The 17,668-nt window shown below is 33.0% G+C and overlaps 2 protein-coding genes across 2 annotated transcripts; both read left to right on the top strand.

Annotated features, from left to right (window-relative positions):
- Window positions 1–3,687: 3,687 nt before the first annotated feature.
- On the top strand, window positions 3,688–7,496 carry LOC132725104 (histone-lysine N-trimethyltransferase SMYD5-like). Its single transcript, XM_060710129.1, has 3 exons — window positions 3,688–3,820; window positions 4,488–4,736; window positions 7,317–7,496. The coding sequence occupies exons 1-3, from the start codon at window positions 3,767–3,769 to the stop codon at window positions 7,494–7,496; spliced, it is 483 nt and encodes a 160-aa protein (XP_060566112.1). The 5' UTR covers window positions 3,688–3,766.
- LOC132725176 (histone-lysine N-trimethyltransferase SMYD5-like) lies at window positions 7,292–16,124 on the top strand. Its single transcript, XM_060710266.1, has 8 exons — window positions 7,292–7,421; window positions 7,726–7,788; window positions 8,194–8,264; window positions 8,977–9,083; window positions 10,486–10,542; window positions 12,509–12,603; window positions 13,668–13,738; window positions 15,369–16,124. Exons 2-8 carry the CDS (start codon window positions 7,750–7,752, stop codon window positions 15,481–15,483), a joined length of 555 nt encoding a protein of 184 aa, XP_060566249.1. The 5' UTR covers window positions 7,292–7,421; window positions 7,726–7,749; the 3' UTR covers window positions 15,484–16,124.
- Window positions 16,125–17,668: the final 1,544 nt, after the last annotated feature.

Consider the following 17,668-nt stretch of genomic DNA (forward strand, 5'->3'; position numbering starts at 1 on the left):
ATTTCCTGTTTCAGCACCATATGATCTAAATTGTGTTGGATGAGCCGTAAAACCAAACACAACATAAAAAGAACAGAGCTGTCCAGCTCATTTTTTAAGTCTGTTCAGATTATAGTTGTTGTTTTCAGTATTTTTAAACTGAAATCCTTTAGTTTGAAAATTAAAGCTGTACAAATCAGTTTTCAAATTAAGTGATAAATTATATGAAGGAAGTAATGCATAAATAATTAATATATACATGTTCTCAAATGTATGAAAGGACATATAAGTTTAATATGTATTATACACAAACACTTATATATTATATTAAATCTCATGCTAATCTACCTCAAAGTAGCCTAGTAATGTATATGTATGTGTCTCATTAACAAACATTCTTGTGTTGTTTTTTGGGAGATTGGGGGATTTTTTTTATTACACACTATCTGGCCACTACTGGTACGAAATCAAAGAACTTTTGTCCAGTTACTGATTATTGGCTATATTGATAATAATGGCCTAATCACTGATTTACTGATAGCAAATTATAAGTAAGTGTTTAGAATAATAAGTTTATTAACGGTGTAATTATGTCAAAGTTCTGGTATAAAACAAGGGGATAGCTCTTTGCTTAGATTGTTTTGTGTTATATATCATTTGTATGTAAAGAAAAGTACAAATATATTAGAATCTAACTGTAAGATTTTGTCTCTTTTTCTTTAGATAGTTGTAAAGTTTTTTTTTTGCAAATGATATCCATTAGTTTTGTTTTCATAAGTTGTTATAGAGTGAGTGCATAACGAAAATAGTTATGGTGATTAATATTTTTTATTCACATAATCAAAAACTGTGTGTTATCAATAATTATTGTGCATGCCCTATGTATATAATCCATTGTTAACAATGTTTTTGTTTTTAAAGAAATTTTGTGTTAATGTTTAGTTAATAAGGAATGTCTCTTTAAATTCAAAAAATTTTTTTAACAGTTCTACTATTGTCCATCCAAATGTCTATGAATTTTTCTTTATTGCTTGTGAGATACAATGCCTATTTATTCATTAAAAAATGAACAACTGTATAAAGTGCCATATTTAGAGTTTTGTAAGTAAGTGTGTGATGTGGTTGAGTAGTATAATATATGGTTTCTTATATTTCAATCAAGAAGTTTAAAATCAAGAAGTTTAATAAAATACCAAACACCAAAACAATAACAGATCAGATTCAAATGTTGTTGTTATGCTTTTTACCAGACAATGATTTATTTTTCCAACAGATATTATTTTTACCAGTTCATTTCTCCCTTTGGGAGATAAAAATTTTCGATGTTAAAAAGGGGTGTTGTTCAAAAGATAGTAAATTTTATTGTGAATACTACTTTGGAAAAGAAAAAGATTAATACAATTATTGTAAAGAGGTGATTGCTGTATAAAATGTCCTTTTAGTCCAACATTGATGTGAAAAGACAAAGTATGTGAGATTGAATAGGGGCAATCTTGTTAGGGCATTATTATTCTTGTGTTTCGTTCAGGATAACATGATTTTTTTATATTTTTTTTTTTCATAAAAATATTTCAGTGTGTGACACTGTGTGTACTATGTTATTAGTTGTATATTTTGTAAATCCGCTATTTTTTTTTTTTTTTTTTTTACCTTAGGAAAAGAAAAAAGCATGGAAGTGCTATAAGCTGGTGAAGTTAACCACTTAAATAGATTTCATTAATGCCCTTCATTTATTTTGTATGTTTGAAGCTAAGAGTAATGAATGAAAACGATGACAGAAACACCGAATTTATAAAACATAGCTGTGTAAAATCCAGTGTGATGTCTCGGATCAAATATGGGCCAAGAAATATTCTGCTCTCCTCAATGAGATCTACATCCACATATTAAACTACAAATTGATACCTCCTACTTTGAGTATTTCTCCCACAAGCAAAACCATAGGTCAGACAGACAGACAGACATACAGTAATGTTCTCCCTAGTTTTCTTATGATCCATTTAGAGATTTTTACTTTTACAAATAGGCTTATCTTATCAAAGATTTTAGTTCTGTTTTTGTTTGGTTCTATTTTTTGTCCAGCATCTTCCCATTTAGATTTGAATGCTGTTCTAAGTTCTTTACCTACTTTCTAATTTCTACCATTTCCTTTCTAGATATACATGTACATTATACTATATATGTATATTCTTCTCTGTATGCCTGATCCAACTTTTGTTTCATCATATTTCTTTCTGCAACAGCTCTTTTCTTTCCTTCCTCTAAACTAAATTTTCCTGATCTCTGTATAAGAGTCTTTCACTTAGGTTACCATGTCAACTTGTGGAATACAATTTAATGGCTGAATATATTCATTTGCATATTCTCAGTTGTGTTCGTAACCACTTGCAAGGAAATAAATTTTTCTGTCTAATGTGTGTCAATCTGATTTTATGTTCTGTTATACGGTTGCATTTCCATAGTCTTTCGTGCTTTTTCATTTACAAAGAAAAGTTGAATACATTAACTTGGAAGAGTGTAAATTTGTTTTTCCTCATTTGCTTGTTAAAACTAATAAAGAAAAAGTAAAATTGATTATTTTAATGTTTTTGTTTTCATTTTATGCTGTATCCTTTGTATTACTAAAAAGCATCTACTAAATCAGAGGATGGCGATTTTGGAATTATATAAAAGTTATTTATTGATTTTGTTTGCCCTCAAGTCTAGCAAATATGTCCAAATGAACTCGGACACTTTTGAACCCATTCTGAGCAATTAGTGTCAAGGAAACCTCGACTTGCACCTGACAGGGTTTGAACCCATGTAACTAGCTATCATCCTGGACATTTCACTTTGGCAATGGCTTTGGGTCTTATATTGCTGCAAAGAAGACCCTCAAAAACTAATGCAAAAACAATTTCTCAACAGAATTGAATAAATAATGTTTTAACAGTTGGCTTAAGAAAATGGTGATTTTTGCAAAAATTTATACACTTTATGTATAGAAAGAATAAAATGGCAGTCCAAAATACAACCATGCCAAGCGGAAATCTCCTGGACATTTTGGTTGGGTTAGGGCTTTGGACCTTATATTGCTGCAACCCTTAAAACTAATTTAGAAACAAATCCACAACAGAATCAGACAAATGGTGTTATATCAGTGGGCTCAAGAGCATGGTGTTTCTTACGAAAAACTTATACACAGTAAGGAGATTCTGCTTGGAAAAGGGCTTTGGGACTTAATTTATAATGCTGTTAAGAAGAACCTTCAAACTAATGGAAAAACAAATTTGCAAATGAAATGGTGTTTGATGTTGGCTTGAGAATATGGTGTTTTTTTATGAAAAATTTACATTCTCCAAACATTCAAGAATATTTTCTATACAAAATCAACATCTGAGCAAGTCTTTGTAGATCAAATCATTGAGTTACCACTAGAAATTTAAACTTTTTACATCAATGTTGTTTATATATTTGTTATCTCGTACCCAAAATCATCTGAACTCGTTCTTTCCTGGAGTTACTGGAATAGCCTCCTTGGTCATATCCAATCCCGAGGTCTTAATATCAAAAAATCCTATCACTATATTTTCATTTTTAATAACTTTAACTTTATCCTTTAATATTTTAACTAATACACTTATTTGTTTCAATATTTTGGACTTGTACTGTTTTTCCTTGACAGTGCCACCCAATCATAATCTAGCAGTAGCCTTCACTTACAAAGAAGAAAATTTACATTTAGTACTTTAGAGCCTGAAAAAAAACACGAAATGTTATTTAGTACTATGATACCTACACACCAAACATGGCGGCGCCCATGATTTTCGACATGGAAGTCAAAACAACCGATGCTAAAAAGGTAATAATAGATTTATTGGGGGATAAAGTTTAACATACTCAATGCATAGATGGATCTTATCAAGTTGACAGTGATTCGGTAAATTTTAAATTGTGTCGTTTAAATATAACATATTTTCGCGATGAAAATCTAAACCCCTTCAACAGTTCAATCATACTCCTATATGTCTAGGGCAGTGCTTTGCTGATTATATCATCAGTAACGGTCTCTGCTTATTTAACAATAGTTTATAAGCTCTTAAGTGTGTGTTCATTGATATTCTCGGGTATTTTTGCTTTGAAAATTAACCATTGACTATACAAACTTTTATGCTCAAATTCAGCAAACCAGTTAATCTCACTTTGCTCATATTAAAAAAAAAAAAATCTAAATTATCCATTAAAACATACGTTTTAGTATAAAAGGTACCCTCTCTGCTCATTTTTTCTGTGAAAATTTGGGATTTAGACATATACCAGTGAGGGGCATGTGATTTGAAGTCGGTGACTTTAATCACTCGGCCACTGAAGTCCCATATTTCATTGAGTATAAAATGTCTAATTTACTTTATAATTGGCTTGAAACGTAAAATTACTAGTTTCATGAAGCAAACAAAAATATTTAGCATATTGTTTTAATGAAACATGATTTATAAATTGCTTGTTTTCTAATGTTGTTGTTTAAATAGGGAAAAGGGCTTTTTGCTAAGAGACAATTTAAGGAGGGAGATGTTATATTGGATGAGAGCCCAATTGTGAGTTGCCAGTTTGCATGGAATGAGTTCTACAAGTACAAGGCCTGTGAATACTGCCTGCGCTCATTAGAGACTGCAGAGGCTATGGCTCAACGACTTACAGAAAACTACAGTCTGATATTACCACATCCTGAATGCTGTGAAGTCAGTCAAGACCAGATAGTAACATGTCCTCAATGTGGGGTAAGAACTTAAAGAATTTTTTTTGTTTCTGTTTTTTTTTCAATATTATAATGTTAACCCATTATTGCATGAGCATTTAGTGAAAAATGGCTGTTTTCATTGAAAAGCCTCCTGTTTAGTTTAAATGGCTATGAAACTATAAAAGATGCTTCACTATTCATCAAACTTAGCACAACTGTTGACTGGACCATGCTAAGGCATGCTCAAGAGCTTAAATTTCCTGTTGCCATGGCAACGGGGGGACATATCAATATTGCCAAAAATTACTATTTTGCGTTTCAATTTCAAAGTGCTACAAACTTCTCAATGGATTGAGATAGAGAGTCAAAGGCTTCTCAAGGCTGGTTACATGTTACCTTCTGATTGACCTAAGGCCAATTTTGGCCTCTCACAAGTCCAAAATCTTCTTGATGATGAGGGGGTCTGCTGCCCCTTTCAAACCCCTAAGCAGAGGGGCACATCCCCCCTCTGGCACCCCTTAGTAATGGGTTAACAATTGATTTTGTGTTTTTAATTGTGCTGTATTTCTTATTACAAGTCATATAGCAATGAAATAAGTTTCAATGAAATTAAATGAATGGAAAGTGATTAGTCAGTCTATGCTACCAGTATAGTCCCAGGTCAGTCTGTACATCCATGTAGTCTGACCAAGCTCTATACTGCTGACTTAACAGTCTTTAACTTAAAGAGTCTCAAGATCTTGGTGTAAAATTTAAGTTATTACTTTTTAATATCCAGTAAATTGTTAAACTTGACTAAGCATTGGATATATACATATCAACTTGTTTTCCAGCTTCTACTTAAAAAAAATCAGAAAAAAAGTTTTGGAAAGTTAACAAATTTTTATGTTTTGTAAAGCAGGGAAACCCGACCACCCGTGAAAAAATTATAAAAAATAGGAGGAACATCATACCCACCAGAAACACCCCCAATAATGCTTCTTCAAAAAATTTTTCTATGGCAAACGGGTACAGTTTTTTTAAAATAAAATCTAGGGTTTAAATTAAGAAAAAATATTCCCAAAAACTTTTTTTTGGCTCAAAACATCATTTTTGGATTGGGGCGAAATTAATCCGAGGGCGTACCCAATAAATGATGGCTCGAACAAACGTATGACCACGATAAAATACCATTTGATTTTTTTTTTCGATTCTAACACACAACAAAAAAGCTGCCCCCTGCTATTAAAAAAATTGGGCCTTTTTGGTTTCCTATTTATGTCACGCTCTTTATATTTTACAAACATGTAAAAATAATTTAATCACAGTCAAAAATATAGAACGTCAAACAGGACTCTTTTTGCAAAAAAACCATTTGGGTCTCTATTTCAATAGGAAAAAGGGGGTCTGGAATCTATTCATGTTTTTTTAAAATGACAATATGATTAAACCCTAGGGTCAAATGTTTTTTAAAAATGAAAATCTATGGTTTAAAACCAGGTTAAAATGGGGTTTTTTTAAAATCAATCTAGGGTTTAAACCATGTAAAATATTTTTTTAATGACAATCTTAGTAAATTATCGGGGCAACGGGTTTTTTTAAATGACAATGAAAATTTGTTAAATTCTGTATTTGAGGGTATGTGAATATGGCATCAATTTTTAATTCATTTAATATTTTCTTTACACCCCCTTAGTAGCTAAGTGAATACACCTCTGCGTTGTGTTTCATTGAAAGTCCTACGTCTAAAATCAGTCTTAAGACTAAAATTGAGACAGTTTTGTGTTTTAAATAAAATGAGCCGTGTCACGACAAAACCAACATAATGGGTTTGCGACCAGCATGGATCCAGACCAGCCTGAGCATCCGCGCAGTCTGATCAGGATCCATACTGTTCGCTTACAACCCTAATAAACAAGTAGAGAAACTGATAGCGCACAGCCATGGATCCTGATCAGACTGCACCGGATGCGCAGGCTGGTCTGGATCCATTCTGGTCGCAAACCCATTATGTTGGTTTTTGTTGTGACGCGGCTAATTTCTTAATAGCCATGTAGATAAGCATGAAGCGAGTGTGCGTTAAAGCGTGTGCCATTGTATCTCTCAACTTTTCTCAGGAAATTGAAATTAATTGAAGTCCAAGTCTTTGACTAAAGATAAAAATATTCATTGAGTTTGTCCTAAAGTTGGTCCATAGGATACACTTAGGAAACTTTCTATGAAACGTAGCCCGGAAAACATTCCACAGATATCGGCAGTAAACTTGTTGTTCTCATTGTTACAAAAATAGATGGTATGTGATGTTAGAAACATTATGAAATGTTAATTGCTTAAAAAGCTAAATATGTTCTACTTTTGATAGCAAGATGAAAATAAGAATACTTTGCAGTATATAATTTCATTTACACTTGAGGATTTGAGTTTTGTTTTCCTCATACTATACTTATGTACATGAGAGAATAAAGGGTATGTTCTGTTCAGTTCAGTAAATGACAGTGTAGTTTTGGCCTTTAAAAAATATAATAATCATAAATGTACGTGAATAATAGAAAGGTTCAACTTTTCTGTCCAAGGTTTAAAACAGTCTCCAAAGTTGGTGCTTTAATGATGTTTTTCTTAATATTTAAATGTTATTTTCCAGGCGGAAGATCCAACTTCTGTTTTAACTAGTTTCAGCCAGTTTGTACAAGTTACAGTTAACGAGGAGGAGCATGCTGTCCATAAACTGTTAGGCAAACAATTTCAGGTATATTATGGCTACTACAACTATCTAATACGTATGCTGCAAGGTTGTAAAAACTCAATTGTAATCTATTCTTAAAGTTTTTATAAAAGTTGGTATTATAAATCTCTGGTCATACAGCTGTTTACAATGTGTGCATATTGAATGATACGTCACGTCACGTTGTTTAGAGATACAACCCTTTAAAATAGCACACACCTGACACGTTATTTTCCCATTCCCTTCACTTTATCACAAAAGATATATATTGAAGGATTTACTATTGATTTTCAACTGATGTAAGAATTGCATATTTTGTAAATTACAGGAGCAGTTGGAGTTGTTACGCAGTATGGTGTCAGAATATTTCTATGATGACAAAATACAACAGGTATTATCAATTTGGAATAGAGTTAATGTTATTCTGGATAATTAAATCTTCATGAGACTTCCAGATTAGGCTGTGGATGAATTACCTTTGAGTGCTTAAGAAGATAATAACAGGCAAATACCACCAGTTTGATCCTACCTAACTGTTGGTTCCTCACTTTTAGTATTTTGATACCGTTATCCCTTACACTTTTAATAAAAAAATTTTCAAACTAGGACTAAGTCATGTGACAGTGACGGGGATTTCTGTTAAGGTCATTGACTTCAAACCCCTTGTTTATTTTATTTTTCTCATACTGTACTGTGCGTATGTTATATTACACCGCTGTAGGTTCAAGCCACGGATAGAAACTTTTGAGATAAATTTGTACAATTGTGATAGTTAAAATTGTTTGTTGTATTACAGTGGCTGACTGCGGACGGTTTTAGGTCAATATTTGCTTTGCTGGGAACCAATCAACAAGGGATTGGCTCCAGGTAATAAAATTATAATATAGTGATAGATTGTCTTGAGCATATCACTAAAACTAAAACATTGTTTATATATTTTATCTTGAAATAAAATTAAGGGCTATGAAATGAAGTGCCTGTTCCAAGGTAAACTGACTAAACCTGCAGTGTGAAATTGGCCATATAAGCATTGGTTTTATTATCCTTCACATAGGGAAGTAATCTCTTTGTAATAGACTATTTTTCTTCAGTCTGTAAGCAGACTTCTCCTTTCTACCCAATTAAGTCCTTATTAAGGGTGGCTGTGGCTTAATGGTTAACGTCATTGACTTTAAACTACTTTCCCCACACTGCTGTTGTTTCAAATCCAGCAAGAGACTTTAAATACTTTTGTGTAAGGAAGCTGTCTAGCTAGCTTTCTGAATGTCAGTGGTTCTACTCAGGTGCCAGTTTGTGCCAGAAATAATGCACAGAGGTCTTAGGCCTTAGGTCTTCCTTCATCAGTAAAGCTAAAGAGTAAAATCTTCTCCCCCCCACACACACACCAAAAAAAAGAGAAGAAAAAAAAAGACTACCCCTTTCTACCTGATTAAGACCTTATTATGGGAGGAGATTCAGAGCACATCTATCAGTCAGTTTTACCAGTGTTTGTCTGTTGGATGTGAATGCACCACATTTTATTTTACTTTGTGTTATTATTATGTGTCATTTTTGTTCTGTGTTTTTTTTTTTTTGACAGCTCAATCAGTGTATGGTGTAAGAACTGTGATGATTTAGAGATAGGAGAAGACGAGAAAGATACACTTGACAAGTTTATAGATCAGCTGTATGATGACCTAGAGAGAGGTAACAATATTGATAAGTTTTCATTCAATTGTTTATTTAATTAAGCTTGATTGAGGAGAAAGCGCTTAAAGCTTATATGAATATAGCTCAGTGTTGAGCCTGTTTCCTGAAAGAAGCAAGATCTGGCCCCAACACTACCACCATTTTTATATGCCCGAAAAATTTTCGGGCATATTATGTTATACCCCCTGGCGTCCGTCCGTCTGTCCGTACAAATCAGAGCTACATTATGGGGTTTGGTCTATTGTTCTCATAACAATAGATGTCTTTGATGAAATTCATTCCGTTTCTCTTGTGCGTTTTTTTTCTGCATTGTGGGGTTAAAAAGAACAAAAGAAATAACAAAAGAAAACCCCATAATGTAGCTCTGGTAAGAACGTCTGTCCGTCTGTTAGCAATTTGGTTTCCGGAGCATAACTTAAGTTCCATTTGGCCCACAATATTCAAACTTCATAGGGTGATTGTCCATATTGGGTAGAAGACCCCTATTGATTTTGGGGTCACAAGGTCAAAGGTCAAGGTCACTGACCTTAAAACTGAAAACAGTTTCCGGAGCATAACTTAAGTCCCATTTGGCCCACAGTGTTCAAACTTCATTGGATGATTGTCCATATTGGGTAGAAGACCCCTATTGATTTTGGGGTCACAAGGTCTAGGTCACTATGACCTTAAAACTGAAAACAGTTTCCGGAGCATAACTTAAGTCCCATTTCAAGATTTGGCCCACAATGTTCAAACTTCATTGGATGATTGTCCATATTGGGTAGAAGACCCCTATTGATTTTGGGGTCACAAGGTCAAAGGTCAAGGTCACTATTACCTTAAAACTGGAAACAGTTTCCGGAGCATAACTTAAGTTCCATTTGGCCCACTGTGTTCAAACTTCATAGGATGATTGTCTATATTGGGCAGAAGACCCCTCTTTACTAAAAAAAAAATCACTTTCGGGCATATAATGCTCCGCCTAGTGGTGCTCTTGTTTTATTTAGTTCTGTCTTGAATCTCTGGATTTTCTTTGTTCAGTTTGCATTACTGTGCTGATTTCTGACCAATCAAATTTCTAAATCCGGAGATCTTGAGTTAAAGCTTAGAGAATTTCTTAATAACCTCAGATCCTGGTATCATATGAGGAAACATGACCATGGCCCCAGTAGGGCTTGAGCCCATCGTCCCTGGGTTTAAAAGCAGACTCTTAAGGCACTATTCCAACACTATAATTCATAATGATTATAGTATACTTTATAAGTAACCAATGTTATTTTGTATATCATTAAGGGTGCAGCGGGTAGTTGCTTGTTTTCTGTGCCTGGTTTTAATCTGTGAATTTATCTGTAGCGCAGTTTTATCTACATATATTAGTTTCACTTTGAAATGTTAATTTACTGTGTTATTTTGTTTTCAGTGTCGGACACATTTTTGAACTGTGAAGGGGCTGGTTTATACAAATTACAAAGTGCATGTAAGTGTTCAATTTCTTTTCCCAAACATAGATTCAGAACTTTTTTTCACATTAGTGATTAATTATAAAACATTTTAACAAATGTAACCTTGCATTTTTGTACTACAACGAAAATGAGATTATTTTCCATTTTTACTTGCTAAATGCAAAAAAAGAAAAAAAATCTATAAAAAGTATGTTGAACTATTTTGAGTATAGAATTAACTTTTCAAGATGTGATTGGTTAATTGATGTCTCATCTGACGTCTTGTATTATGTAATCATTCCTTTCATTATTTAGTGCATACATAATAGTGCACTTGATTGAACATATGCATAATAAGAAGGTATGAAGAGTGGTTAGAATGATAAGGTTGAAAATATCAGAAATTTTGTACCTAAACTGTTTAATACAGCTCCGTAAATTTAGTGACAAGTAGGGCTGTCATTGATTATCGCGATATCGATATATCATCGATATTCATCATCCGATACAATATCGATACACATTTTCAAATATCGATACAAGCTCAAATTTATTTATTTCTGTTTGTGTCACTATTTTCCAGTTTTCTTGGCTAACTTGAACTTTAAACTCTGTTTTGAAATGTCAGTGACGAAAATAACAAACAGCAAACTTTCTGTTAGTTTTTAGTATTTGTAATGTTTAATACAAGCATGCATAACACCATGATCCTAATTTAAATATTTAAATATCTTTTTACATACATGTATTAAAATGTTTTTCATTTTATGTACTGTTTAATTCGATATATTGATATGTCGTCAATATTTGTCTCTCGATACATCGATACAAAATTGCCCTAGTGACAAGAAAAAAGCTCTTGTTTCAATATTCATATAGTATAACTTCTGAAAATAAACACCTGGGACTAGCCAAAAAGTTTGATTTTTATTTTTTTAAGTTTTCGGAATTTAGAAGCTTGGTATTATCTGAACAAGTAGAAACATGAAACTTCAGCTGTTTTAGACAAGATGGAAATTATATGATGCTGATAAAATTAACAAAATGATTGAATTTGAGGATTCTTAAAAAGTTTATTAAACAAACTTATAATCCTTAAATTCTAATTTCAGAAGTTTCCGGAATTCAGAAGTTACACTGTATACTAGTAAGCTGTATAATAAAAATTTATAAACAAAGACATAGCTGTTATAAAAATAGCATGTCTGTTTTTATGCTCCCCGAAGGGTGAGCATATAGTCGCCGCTTTGTCCGTCCCTCCGTCTATCAGCTTTTCTTGTCCGGGACATAACTTTGAAACAACAAGAGGTATCAACATGAAACTTTGTAGGTAGATAGATCTCATTGAGTAGGTGTGCAGGGTACAAGAACCATAACTCTGCCTTGCCTAATTTTTGAATTATTGCCTTTTGTTTATTTTTACACTTTGAAATTTGTCCGGGACATAACTCTAAAACTATTAGAGATATCAGCATGAAACTTTGTAGGTAGATAGATCTCATTGAGTAGGTTTTCAATGCACAAGAACCGTAACTCTGCCGTGCCTAATTTTTGAAATGCCCTTTGTTTATTTTTACACTTTGTTCATTTTGACACTTTGAACTTTGTCCACGACAGTAAGAGATATCAACATGAAATTTGTAGGCAGATAGATCTCATTGGATAGAACTGCAATGCTAAAGAACCTAAACACAGCCTTGTCTAATTTTGGAGTTATTGCCCTTTGTTCATTTTTACACTTTGAATTTTACCTGGGACATAACTCTGAAACTATAAGAGATATCATCACAAAACTTTATAGATAGATAGATCTCATTAAATAGAAGTGCAGTGCAAAAAACCATAACTCTGCCTTGCCTAATTTTGGAGTTTTTTGCCCTTTGTTCATTTTTTTTTTTATACTTTACTGTGTCCAAAACCTTTTTGGGGAGCATCACCCTGTTCAACAAGTTCTTGTTTAACATAAGTGCAGTACTAATTTAACACAAATTTCATACACAGGTAATCACAGTTGTTCGCCTAATGCAGAGATAGAATTTAACAAACATAACCACACCTTGTCATTGGTGGCATTAGAAGATATAGATGCAGAACAGGTGATACTTTCGTAATGTTTTCTTGTACATTAATACCTGTCCTTTACTTATTTTTTTCAACTCCACTATCAGAAGAATAATGGGATTATCGTTTGTTGAATTTACGCAAGGTTTTGTGTATATTGGGAAATTGCTGCTTAATTTTTACATGCAAGTTCTGTTGCCAAGGTATTTATTTGAGATATCAATTATACATGACTTTGGGGTGAGAATATTTGCACTGATTTTACTGGCATTATGAACTTGAAGGAATTCCACTGCGGTCTAAAGACATAAAAAGATATAATTTTGAAAATTTACAAATATCAAAAGAATCACTTAAAATTGGAAAAACCCCAAAGGATAACAAAGAAATATACTCAGAATTAAACTGAAAATCAGTGTTATATGCAATTTTATTAGCTGAATTATAGAGAAATGGAGGGAACAAGCTAAAAATTTGCACTCAAGTTATTGGATAAGACCTAAATCAATTGGTACTGAAACCTCAGAAAATATTTTCAGCTTTGTCATTTTAAAAAAAAATCTCAATGGAGTCCCTTTAATGCCCCGTGTTTTACTATAAAAAACAGACAATGTCACATTGGACCAATTTGAGCAGCCAGATTGAAAGTAAGGCACTGTATGTATTTTAAAGAACATGGAATATGCGTTAATTCTCCATTCTGAAGTTACACCAGATCCTCATTTCTTGCCACCTTATTTGGTTTAAATATAATTTTTAAGCTTGATTGCGAAACAAGTTCTTGCAACTTATATTAAAAACTTTTGAGCCCGCTTCCTGGAACAAACCAGAACTGATGTCGTATGAAGAAAAATGGTCTTAATCCAATTTAGGCTCGAACCCATGATCCCTGGGTTGAGAGACAGACACCTTAACCACTAGGCCACAGCTCCCCTTTACTCCCTCCACTAGAATTGAACAAGGAAGGTAACTTTAAAATAGATTGAAATCGCATTCACCATATGTCAATAAAATGTTGTTCGCACCTAAATTTTCTGATCCTAGGAAAGAAATGAAATCTTTGAATTCTTTACTCACTTTCAAGAATATATAATTGTAGGAGATATGTATAAGTTACCTAGATGGCTGTGCCAAGGAGCGGAGTAGACATAGCAGACAGAAAATATTGAGGTATTAATATATTATATAGTAATACTTAACCTTTGTAATGACGCTTTTCATTGGATAATTGTGACAATTATATGGTTTTATATACACGGCTGCTGTCAATTTATGACTTTTTTTCCTCTAAAAAGGAAGTTTGCTGTATTATGAAAAGCTGCATGCTTCTAGATAAACCAAAAATATTTCAAGAAAGTCAAACTTGAGAAAAATGTACGAAGATTTTAAGAAAGGGAAAAAGGTCCAAGATTCAAGTAATAATTTACATGTTATATGCAATTTTTGACACAAGCCTGCCCATCCGGGCAGTCTGATCAGGATCCATGCTGTTTGCTATCAGTTTCTCTACTTGTAATAGAGTTGGTAAGCGAACAGCATGGATCCTGATCAGACTGGGCGGATGCGCAGGCTGGTCTGGATCCATGCTGGTCGCAAACGCACTATGTTGGTTTTGTCGTGATGCAGCTCATTTCAAGAAAGTCAAACTTGAGAAAAATGTACTAAGATTTTAAGAAAGGGAAAAAGATCAAAGATTCAATTAATAATTTACAGTCATGCGATTAATGACCAATTTTGCATATTTCTAATTTGTTACTTATTTTTGCATATTTTGACCTATTTTTTGTTAATTTACTTTGATTGTAAGGCCTGTTTGCAATGTGGAAATTACTGTCTTAGTTTGTTCTTTTCACAATATTTTACTTTTAAATACATTTTCAAAATTTTCATGAAAATTCACATGAATCTAGAGGTGTGCAGCTTTAAAAAATTTAATGGGTATTGACACTTATTGTCTGTAATAGAAGGGATAGTTACATATTATGTGTATGTAGCATATATATTTCCTACCACTGACTTCAAATCACTTGTCATGGGTTGTTGTGTATTGGGATCCTTTCATAGATGTTTCTTAATAGATGCTGTCCAGCTAGCTAACAAATGGGTTAGAGCATTACCCTTACATAATGCACGGAGAGGTAGTTGAGATCGTCCTTCATCAGTAAAGCTGGAATGTTCCCATAATTATGACTTTTAAGCAGCGCAATGTAATTGTATGATTTGTTATTGGAATTATTTAACCTGTTAATAATGAAGTGTCATTTTTACAGGCATGGTTTTAAAGAAATAATTAATTAGTGTGTCCGTGGCCGAGTGGTTAAGGTCGTTGACTTTAAACCACTTGCCCCTCACCGCTGTAGGTTCGAATCCTGACAGGGACTTTGGATTCTTTCATGCGAGGAAGCTATCCAGCTAGCTTACGGAACGTCGGTGGTTCTACTCAGGTGCCCGTTTGTGCCTGAAATAATGCACGGAAGGGCACCTGACGTCTTCCTCCACCAGTAAAACTGGAATGTCGCGATATGACCTATACTGTGTCGATGTGACGTAAAACCCAAAACAAACAAAAACAGTGCCATCAGCAAAATTATTGTATTCATTTTAACCAATCCCAGTAAGATCGTCGTTTTGGCTTCTTTACTCTTCGCTGCAAAGTGTAGCAGCAACAGTAAGGATATGATTTTAAAGAGATTTCATTCGCACAAAAGACACATAGCCTATAAATGAAATTTATTCACAGCTTCAGGAAGAAATTTTGGTTCTTAACTGAACTTTATGTTTATGAACTTGCTTATTTCAGAGAAAATTACCTGTTTACCTGTGCATGTCCAAAATGTCTGTCACAAGCTGATGATGAAGATGTCACGTCTGAAGACGATGATGATGATGACGACGATGAAATGGAAAATGATTGAAAGTTGACTTGTCTTTCTTGTTATATAAGAAATTTTAATACCTTGATAAACATGTGATATATATGTATATGTTGATATACGTGTGATATATTTCAATATTCTAGCTTTTTTTGTGAATGTTTAGTGAATGTAATGTGTTTGCATTTAAAGCATGTCTTTTCTGTCTTGATGGAAGTGTTACCATGTACTTTAATGACATACATGATACTAAGATCCCTATACTTGAGGTCAAAGGCTAACTTCAGGTCTAAAGTTTTAAGTTTTAATCTGACCGGAAGTGTTAAAACAGGTGTTTGCTATTACCTTAATGATGTATGATCACTAAATTATTTAACCTTTTGTCTGCTGCCAGTGGCTGAATCTAACCCATGTGACCAGTGCCGTCCAAGGTCAGCCCACACATCATTTTAAAGTGATCAAAGTCTGTAACTGATTGCTTTTCAGTCGGTACTTATTTTGTAACTTTCCCTTAAAGTAATAAAAGTTTTTGTTCAGATTGAAAAATAGGCAATTTTATTGAAGGTTTTAGTAACGGTTGAATAATATACCATGACCGGCTTTAAAAAAAGAAACATGGTTAAAGAAAACAACATGTGAAGACTATGTAAAGGAAATGTACAAAATCTTCAAATTTCTGCTACACATAATTGAGCCTCCTCACAAAAAAACCAACATAGTGAGTTTGCGACCAGCATGGATCCAGACCAGCCTGCGCATCCGCGCAGTCTGATCTGGGTCCATGCTGTTTGCTATCAGTTTCTCTACTTGTAATAGGGTTGGTAAGCGAACATCATGGATCCTGATCAGACTGGGCGGATGCGCAGGCTTGTCTGGATCCATGTTGGTCGCAAATCCATTATGTTGGTTTTGTCATGACGCCGCTCATATGGCCTTCACCACGATCAGCATTGAATAAGAACAGATTTTATTTGATATTTTTATTTCAAAATTGTTTAACAAAAGAATAATAATAAATAACGTTATCAAAAATTGTATCAAAAGCGAAATATTGCACTTGATTTATGCAAATGGATGACCGAGAGAACAAAAACTCGATGCTTTGATCAACAAAGATTGCACGTCTTTGTTCCGGATATGTCTAATTTTGACATATACGCTCGGTGTTATGACAATTTTCTTACACATGGTGCATAACTATAAATATCAAAAAGTGTTTTAGCCATTTGAAAACTATGGAAAAAAAATTCTATAAGAAATATCACAGATTAAGAACAAGTGGAAAATGTAAATGAAAAATACTAACACATTGATACATCCTAAAAGATATTTTCTATTAACAAGCAAGTACCCTGTTAAGTTTTGTGTTTTAAAATCACTTTCATTATAATCATCCCATTGTTTTGGTGTTACATATATGGAATGAATGAAGAGAATAAAAAATATAAAACCAACATCTTTGTCATTGTTTGTAATGAACCAAAAAATAACTGTAAAAAAATTATATACATTGTACTCTGCCAAAAACAGATCAATCACTCAATGCAAAATCTCATTGTCTACTTGAATATCATAACAATTAAATTAATATAAATATATTTGTAATAATGTTGTAACCATGTATATTTTCAGTTAAATATCCCCTTTTTTTGAATTTTCAATTATGTCCCCTTAATTTGCATTTCCAGTCTTATTTCCAGTCTCCAATTCTGAAACTGGAAATTTTAGTTTTCTAATATTCAAAATACGGTTTTTCTCTATCAAAATAATAATGTTAAACTTCATAATAAAATCATTTATTCAATGGAATATTAAAAAATCTTGCAAAAACTAAAAATCTATTTTTTGTTTGTACCTGCGGAGTAATACATTTTGTGTAGTATTGATTGATCTCAATCACACTATAATACCAACCCTTGATGAACTTGTATGTTCTAATCAATCCAAAACAAAATAAAAAGTCTTAATATAGAAAAAAATAATTTTCACTTACCCTAAACACATGGTGATTGATTATCATTTTCCTCATAATATGAGCTCTTAATTTCAAAACAACGACAGTGTGACCCCTGCACTGTGGGAATTTGAGGTAACTATTTTATCATATTTTATACATACAATCAGTATAACATGGCAGTGATTGTTTTTTAATTTTTTTTTTTAAATGTTTGTTATAACAGGAGATATGTTTAATCTATATAGTAATACATCTATAGTTACTTATATC

This window comes from Ruditapes philippinarum, unplaced genomic scaffold, assembly GCF_026571515.1.
Source record: "Ruditapes philippinarum isolate M1 unplaced genomic scaffold, ASM2657151v2 ctg1010_1_1_1_1, whole genome shotgun sequence".
NCBI classification, from domain to species: Eukaryota; Metazoa; Mollusca; class Bivalvia; order Venerida; family Veneridae; genus Ruditapes; species Ruditapes philippinarum.